Consider the following 8,933-nt stretch of genomic DNA (forward strand, 5'->3'; position numbering starts at 1 on the left):
AAGTTTAATAAAAAGAAAAGTGGGAACTAAGCTGCTTGACTTCCTTACTGTCTCACTGGTAATCTTTGTGCCCAGTCATGTCATGCAGCCACTCTCAGGCAAACCGGAATAGGTTCCGGGCCAAGAAATGCTTCAGAATTTATAAATTGCAACTTGCTTTTTCAAAGGCAAAATTCCTCTCTCAGACGTTTTCTATGGAGGTAATGGAAATACAGTACATGGGACTACTTCATAAAGATATATTGGTAATTTCTTAAAGCAGCCCCTTTCAGATAGGGTTTTATCACAAAAATCAGCACAGTTCATATTGAGGTCTTTTAAAAAAAAATTAGTTGTTAAACCGTCTGCTCTAGTCAAGCAAGAGCAAAGTCTACTGCTCCCTAAATCTTAGTGCAAGGACATAAGAGAAAAACTACATCAGAGTTAAATACGATTCTACAACATGTTCCGATTTGTGGTCTACCACATTCATCACTGCGGATCTTCCATCACTTAATTCTTTGAGCCAAACACTAGTCTCATGGAAGTCAGCAGGAAAAAAATTTCCAGGAGAAATTCCCATTAGTTTCTGTGAAATTAGAATTTGGCCCATTTGCTTGACCAGCTCAGCCTATCCATTGCTAACTATTGGCATATAAAGAGAGCTTCTGATTTCTGGTATTAACCAACACATACTGATGAAACCCCATCATGCCAGTGGGGAGGGTGGGAGGAGGCAGGATGATCCAATAAGCTCCAGAAAACACTAGAAACCGTTACTCAGTTCCTGTTCCAGTTTGTTTATTTAGGCAGTGCCCCAGCTCCCTGGCTTTTATCTTACATTATATCCTGCTGGGGGAGTTTAAACCTACCTAGAGTGTCAGCAAATTCCTACATTTCTATCGGCCATTAGACAGGAAGGTAAGATTTAAGAAGTATAATTCACTAAGCTGCTGCATTTGGCTGAAGGGGCTCCCCCCACCCCCCGCTAGCCCCAGCGCTGAGCCTCCACAGGGCTCCACCTCACCGGTCCCAGGAGGAACCGCCCATGTAAGCCCAAACCCCAACCCCATGGCCTGTCTTGAGTCCTGTCCAGCCCTCAGCCCCTTTCTGTACCCCAAACCCCTTACCCCCAGCCTAACTCTGCAGCCTGCATACTCATCTTGGAGCCAGTACCCCCTCCTGCACTTCAACCCTCATCCTACAGCCCCTCCCCAAACCTGGAGCCCTGCTCTGTCACCCCAAACCTCTCATCCCTAGCCCCAACCCAGAGCCTCCACCGTGAGTCAGAACCTTTACACTTCTGCACCCCAACTCTCTGCTCCACCCTGAGCCCCTTCCCGCACTGAGAACCCCTTGGCCCCACTCCCAGGTGCCAGTAACACCAGGACTCAGCAGCTGGCAGATGGCAAAAGATAAGGAAGTAAGTAGAGGGATGGCAGAGGATGCAAGTGGAATGAAGCTGTGAGAGACAGAGAGGAGAGGGATATGGGAACACATGGAAAGAAGAGAGATGAGAACTAATGAGGCTGTTTGGAATGCTAGCAATTTATGTAGATTGTGATGGAGCCCTTGACCACCCTGTAAGGGTTTTTTGCTTCCGGGCAGCTCCTTGTGTGCCTCAGAGACTCACAAAGGCCCATTTCATTGCCCTGGGACTTCCCAAAGGCCAGGGTCTCCCTTTACCAAGCCATGTTCATCACAGGCCAGTCTGAATTTGGGGTGGAGCAGGTCCTTTTCCAGCAGCCTCGAGCTGCTCTGGCTCTGCCCCAGTTGGTCAGCCCTCCAGGGAAAGTGGTGGGGGGAGTCCAATCCCACCCACTGCCCTGGACTCCAGTCCAGGAGTCCTAGGGAAGGAGGGAGCTGCTGGGGCTTTAAGCCCCTGCTCCACGGCAGTGCCCTTTCCCTGGGCCTCTTCACCCACCACTACCCTCTGGCGTCTTTTCCTCCCCCTGTGCCATGTGGCTGGGGTACCTGGCCGTGCGCTGCGCTGCGCTGCGCTGCGCTGCGCTGCTCTGTTGTGTTGTGTTGTGTTGTGTTGTGTTGTGTTCCACTCTTCTCCTCCAGCCCCCTCTCTGGGCGCTACTCCCCTCCTCTCCTGCTGCCTCGGGAAGCCTTTTATAGGAAGCCTGGAGGCCTTAACTGGCCATAGGTGCTTTGATTACAGCCTGTTGCTGGATGACTCCTGATGCACCCCAGCTGCCTATCAAGCCTGCAGGACTGCACCTTCTGTGAACCTACAAGGGGAACAAAAAGGGGTTCTTCCAGCACCCAAATTGTTCCCCCTCCATCAGGCACTTGTCAGCTGCCATCTATGGTCTGCCCCAAGACAGAATGATAGATAGCACTTAAGAATTAGATGCCACAATCAACAAGCGAGTCCACATGAAAGAAGACAGTATGATTGACTTACTGGGAAGAGGATCTGGCTACTTGTATATATAGACATAGCACCACCCATCATGATTAGACTTGTGGTAGCATGGACCTTATAATGAAGGCTGTGAGTTTGTCATGAAGGTCACGGAAGTCATGGATTCTATGGCCTCCATGACTTTTGCAGCCGCTGGTGGAGCTGGGCTGGGAGCAACTTGGGAGCAGGCTGACCACCAGCCCCAGCAACAGCAGGAGTTCAGTGTGGGGTGGGGGACTCAGGGTGGGGGCCCCCGGGTGGGGGCCCAGAAGGGAGTGAGGACTCTGGGTGGCACTTACCTTGAGGGCTCCCCAGAAACAACAGCCATGTCTTTCTCTCAGTTCCTAGCTCTACACACTGCCTCCACTTCCACTCATGTAGTTAGTTTCTCCCTGGCTGAAAATAATTTTATAAACCAAGGAAGAGAAAAACCACCTGTGTAAAATCTTTTTTAAAGGGAACCTAAAACAGAAAGTTCAGGGTTTGCTATTTCAAGGTGCTTCATAAGGGCCTGGAATGTTTCTAAATAATTATAAAATAGCTTCAAGCTAACAGAAAAGTTTAGAGCGTGAGCTTTCGTGAGTTAACTCACTTCTTCAGATGTTCAGAGTTAACTCACGAAAGCTCATGCTCTAAACTTTTCTGTTAGTCTATAAGGTGCCACAGGACCCTTCGTTGCTGCTACAGATCCAGACTAACACGGCTGCCCCTCTGATACTTCAAGCTAAGTGTTCTTTAGATAATTAGCTTTGGGCAATGAACAAAATGTTGATTTCTGGAACTGGACCACAACAGCACCTGAAGAGAAGAGTACAGATGGCTAGAGTTTAGCTAAACTGTAGTCAGATTTACCACAATTCAAATGTTAAAAACCCTCCCACTCATCCTCCTGCCCAACTGAATCATTTGCACTGGAGCTTCAGTGAACAGGAGTGGACTGTGACTTTTTTTTAAAGTGCCTAGAAGGTGGTGATCTTAAGAAGGAGGCGGGAGGTGTGCTCTTCTAGGCAGTCTAGAAGTTTGGCTGTGCCTGTGGAAAGTATGATTGTCTCCACCTGTGGGAATGTGTGGTTGGCCAGCAGATGCATTGTTCTGTGGGCATTGCTCCTTTGCAGATGTTAACTGCTATGTTGTATGGGAATGAGGGAGAATATGGGCAGTAGGAACCATAACCAGTAGAGGGTAAGGCTGGCATGTAAATCCATCAACTGATACAGGATTCTGCTGTAAAGTACCCAAGATTATATGAGTTTGTTAAGTAATTACAGTTGATTGACACTAATGTACCTATGTTGTTGAATTTTAGGCTGGGCAGCTAACAGTGTCAACCCATCTATACCACAGCTGGCCCAGAAATCAAACAACCTGAATGTGAACACCAACAAGATGCCTATAAAAGGTGATAAGTTTGTTGTTATTTTGGGGATTTTTAAATTAAATTGTTTTCAGTTACTCTAAGATTACTTGCAGGATACATTTGCCTTTAGGAATTGTATGTGCATGCTGATTACTTCAGCTGTAGTTATATATGCTGGCACTAAACCTGATGAAATGTAAGAAGCAATCCTTTAAGTTCTGTGGTAATATCAGGTGAATCACGGAGGTTTCTACTCTAAAATCTGAGTCGTAGCAATGTGTCTGCATACACTCAGTCTGAACTGGGCTTCATTTCTTCTGAAGTTTGGGGAGGGCATTCTGATTGAAATACAGGCTTCTGTTAAGGTAGAACAGAGTCCTTCACTGAACATGCTGATCACAGCATTATTTCGGTGATGTGCACCAGGTTAGCAGCAATCTGTTTGTAATATGATTCACCTCTCACAACAGACACCTGAAAGCAGGGAGTGCAATCCTCTATCTGTTACAGGACTAACTTCTCGTTGACTTTGGTGGGCGTGTGCTGAAAGATTGGGGCAAGTACGTGTACAGTGTTCATTCCATGTCTCTAGCCTCTCCTGTGTGCGCCACAGACAAATGTGTGAGCTTCCTCAGATCTGATACAGGAAAGACCAGCGAGTGACCTAGCTCATTGTGTGCATTTTTGTTTCCTTGTTGAAATGTGTGAAGTTTCTTTGCATGGTTATGTGATTAGGGCCGATTGGGTTTTGACATCTGTTTTAGATGTGGTCCTAAAGTGGGTGAGGAAGTCACAGTTGTGGTGGCTGCATCAGAAAAGGGCAAGTTACAGTAAACTTCACTGAATTCGTCTAAAGCCTACTTCAGTACCTGTAATGGTGACAGAAGTTCTACTTCTCAGCTGTACAGACAGTGAAGTCTCCAATGGAGACAGAGCTTTTCGCATCCATAAGTTGCTCAACCCCAGAACACAGCACCCTCCACTGAGAGGAGGTATTTTGTTTCCCATAAAAGCTCACCTGTATCTAGATAGAATGGCCGCACAAATCACCAAAACCAGCATGCTGATGATAAGCCTGGACGTGCAGTGCTCTTCTCCTTTCAGGACGTCAGCCCATTCACAGACTAGGTACTCATGGATTCACTGACAGTAACCAGAGATAACTGTCTGGAAGGCTACTGGGGCGGTTGAGCAGGGTGTTTCGTCCTGCTGTCTCACATGGTTGCTGTACTGCACTCAGGCCAGAAGGGTATTTTTTTCGCTGTTCTGATTGGCTGTGTCTTTGTTTTGTTTTTTACTTGCCCTGGGGGAGGGAGGCAAATGAAAACATTTACTGCCCTTCTAGATGGTGAGAGAGAACAACACCTGCTATCAGAGCCTTTGGCAGCTCTGTTGAGTGAAGAGCCCCAATAAATGCAACAGTACAACTAGCACTGATGAGATTTGGTGTTTAGACATTACCAACAGCTGCCCTGTAGTCTTGCCTCCATTTTCTCTAACCAACTGTGCATCTGTGCTCCAGGCTGGATCAATGCTCTGAGATCAGTATAGCAGGTTTAGTTAAGACCCACCCAATGGATTGTGGGTCACTCGCTCTCCTGTTAACCCTGTTACTCTCCCCTGGGTGAGAGGACTCAGGGAAGTCAACAAGAGAGTTTCTCCTGCTGACATCTCCCTCCCCGAGCCCGCAGCAACTCAACCTAAGGTACGTCGACTCTAGTACATTATTCACGTAGCTGGAGTTGCATCGATCTTCACCTTTCTGTTGCAGTGTAGATGTAGCCTAAGCTATTTGAGAGGCTAGCACTTCAGCCCGGCCTGCCAGTGTTTTGGATCGTTAAGGCCCAGAGCATGGGCCTCAGCCGATACTTGTTGCTCTGATGGATGTGTTTCACCTGTTCACAGGGAAGGGAAATATATCCAGGATCAATTTGTTTTCTCTGTCTGGAACTTGCGCCCATGTACTCCTGTCTGACCTACAAGCTGCTTCAGGGATGAGTGGAAATGACTGAGGCCCCTCTTTTCAAACTGAATTCAGATGCTATGAGCAACTGTTCATCACAGTAGGATCCTGCAGGCCCTTCAGTGGTTACCCAGACCACTAGCCCCTGCCTGAGAATGAGCCCCAGCCTATTAGACACAGAGAGGACTATGAGAAATAATTCATATTTATATGAACTCATTCTAGCTAGGTGTGAAGAATAGCTACTGCACTTGCAGAATGCAACAGTTCCTTGGCATAGCAGGTTGCTTTGAACTCATCACTCTGTTCCTTGTGGTGAATAAAGAGTACAGTTCAGTGTCCTGTTTTGCTAGTCAAAGCCCTACCAGGCATTGGCCCTGGCTTCTTGAAGTATCTACTCTAAAGCGCTGACTTTTCATGACCACTGCATTCCACCAGTCAGAGAGGTTCATGTGCGGGAGACAGAGCTTTCACAGGTGAAAGTGGTTGGCCCCAATGCCAAAGCTACACTTAAAATTAATTTATTCCTCTTCCCTTTCTGTCCTTCACAGTCGCAAACAAACAGAACACCTGTCAATTGAGCAATTTCTCCTACAGGCTGGGAAGCAGAGAAATGGTGTTTGGAGGGAATTATTTGTATATTCAAATAACTGGGAAGTGTGCAGATATTTAACCTGGGGGCATATAAATATCCATAGACTGATGTACTACATCTTTTCTACAGAAATCGTGGATATTAAATTTTGCTGCAAGTAATATGACCTAATGTAATTCATTACACTATTTTTAAAAGGAGATATATTTTCATCAGCTGTTCAAAAACACTCAAAGCATTTTTTTTGCCCTTTGCCATTATATCAACTACATTTAAGACAAGAATTCTGATGTCGTGTATTTCACTGTTCCAGAACCTGCAAAGAATGCTAAAGACTTGACTGCTTGGTTCAATCTTTTTGCTGACCTCGACCCATTATCCAATCCTGATGCTGTTGGGAAAACAGATAAAGAACATGAATTACTCAATGCATGAGTGTGCGGCCTATGGAAACTCACATGCCTCCCTTCATTAACAGTATCTATGGATTTAGAAGATGACAACACAATGTGTGCTTTTGTAAAACTATAAAGTATGTGCCATTCTAATAAAACTTAAGGGATTTAAACCCCTTTTATATAGGTACAATTATTTGCTCCTCTTTTGTATAAAGAGTTCACATTTATTTTCTATGTGGATTTACCAAGTGAAGTTAAATTTTAGGGCAGAATTCTAGCCATATTAGGATACCTGCTGAAACACTGTCCTTATGTGAGGCTAATGCTAGAGTGAAATATAAATTATAAACCTATTTTTTATAATGTTTCTTGTGTTAAATCAAAAGATCATGTAATTAGAGAGGCTGCATGAGTCAACTAATGATTGTATACACCACTACTATGCTGAAATGTAAATTCAATCTGTTTTGTTAGTTTCCATAGTGAAAAATCAATGCTGGGGCTAAATTATTGAAGGATTATATTTGGTTATGTCAAGCTTCTGTATTCATGCTTTCTCTGATTTAAATAACTTGACAAACTGCACTACATAAGACCAAAAATACTGCCCAGAGTGCATCCTTCCTGAGTTTTCATTGCACCAACAGAATTTGTACATGCAAAGCAGAAGTTTGGTGCCACTGCTGGTTACACATGCCTTGAAAGCATTCCAGTTTTCTGTTTGAGTAGTTTTCATCAAACTGATTTTGATAAGCATGTGTTTCTTGAGTGTGTTGTGACACTAACGTTCCTTTAATAAAATGGTTTTGACAACAAAGAAAAAGCCCTACTAATGACCTCTTTCTTTCAGCTGGAATGTCAGTGTCATTGTTGAACTCAATGGCCGTGTCTACATGTGCCCCAAACTTCGAAATGGCCACGCAAATGGCCATTTCGAAGTTTACTAATGAAGCGCTGAAATGCATATTCAGCACTTCATTAGCATGCAGGCGGCAGCGGCGCTTCGAAATTGCCGCGGATTGCCGCCGTGCGGCGCATCCAGACAGGGCTCCTTTTCGAAAGGACCCCGCCTACTTCGAAGTCCCCTTATTCCCATGAGCTGATGGGAATAAGGGGACTTCGAAGTAGGCGGGGTCCTTTTGAAAAGGAGCCCCGTCTGGACGAAACACGTGGCGGCAAGGCGCGTCAACTACGAAGCGCCGCTGCCCCCCGCATGCTAATGAAGCGCTGAATATGCATTTCAGCGCTTCATTAGTAAACTTCGAAATGGCCATTTGCGTGGCCATTTCGAAGTTTGGGGCACGTGTAGACACGGCCATAGTGAGAAGGAACTGAAGGAGCTTGAGGTGGTGTTGCCCTTAAATAGCCAAGGGAGGGACTAGAGTCACAAATGCCAGCAGCATCTAGGTACGGCTAAAAACAAATCACACCAGTCATGTGTACGCACACTTAAGCAGAATACCCATCTCCAACTACTCATTCACTCAGCTCTTCACTGCCATCACTCCCAGCAAGGCTCAGGTTCCTGACTATGGAAAGGGCTCACAGCTGAGACTCCCAGGCTCAGGGCAACACCCCTCTTTTCAACATTTCCTCATGGCTGGGTTTCAGTACTCCAGTGGGTTTGATAGACCACAATGAGGTTTGAATCTGCTCTCTGCTGGATTTATGCTTGTTGGCAGTACCTCTTGCCCATCTGGCAGAGTCAGGAAGCTACATCCCCAAGGGAAAATCTCATTTTGGGGGTTCCAGAGTCCTGTATCAGAGGCTTTTTGGCTTTACAGCTCTTCTGTTAAACAGATGCAGCTGAAATGTGTTTCTGATCCAGATGCAGTCTTCAAGCTCTTACAGCTACAGATCTTGTTTTTTGGCTGTGCTTTCAGCCATTATGAAATTCAAATAATCATCTCAGCCCATGGGTGAGGATTTAAAATATTTTTAAGTTGAAAAACAATCTAATGTACCATTAACTAAATAGTTGGTTCTCCAATTAATTTCTCAACATAATTTACAATTTTCTTATTCCTATAGTAGTTTACTAAACAGAGAGCTTTAGAGGATTTGCATTTATGTACTCAGTGTTTTGTATATGGAAAGAGTTCTTTTGCAAATCATAGAGCAATTATTTGACTCCAGCAAATGGCATGAAATCAAGATTATGCTGGTACTGGGGTACTATATCAGTAGCTTTATACCACATCCTTTCTTAAATGCTCTTCAAGTTTAGC

At 45.2% G+C, this 8,933-nt stretch overlaps 1 protein-coding gene across 5 annotated transcripts in view; it reads left to right on the forward strand.

Annotated features, from left to right (window-relative positions):
• Nucleotides 1-7,528, forward strand: part of ICA1 (islet cell autoantigen 1) — a 133,894-nt gene extending 126,366 nt beyond the window's left edge. For all 5 annotated transcript variants that reach the window (XM_074984687.1, XM_074984689.1, XM_074984690.1 and 2 more), the window contains exons 14-15: nucleotides 3,699-3,791; nucleotides 6,621-7,528. In XM_074984687.1, coding sequence (XP_074840788.1) covers nucleotides 3,699-3,791; nucleotides 6,621-6,742 — 215 coding nt within the window. In that variant the 3' untranslated portion in view covers nucleotides 6,743-7,528. The remainder of the gene's footprint in view (nucleotides 1-3,698; nucleotides 3,792-6,620) is intronic.
• The last annotated feature ends 1,405 nt before the right edge of the window (nucleotides 7,529-8,933 follow it).

The sequence above is a fragment of the Carettochelys insculpta genome, chromosome 2 (genome assembly GCF_033958435.1).
Source record: "Carettochelys insculpta isolate YL-2023 chromosome 2, ASM3395843v1, whole genome shotgun sequence".
Lineage (NCBI taxonomy): Eukaryota > Metazoa > Chordata > Testudines > Carettochelyidae > Carettochelys > Carettochelys insculpta.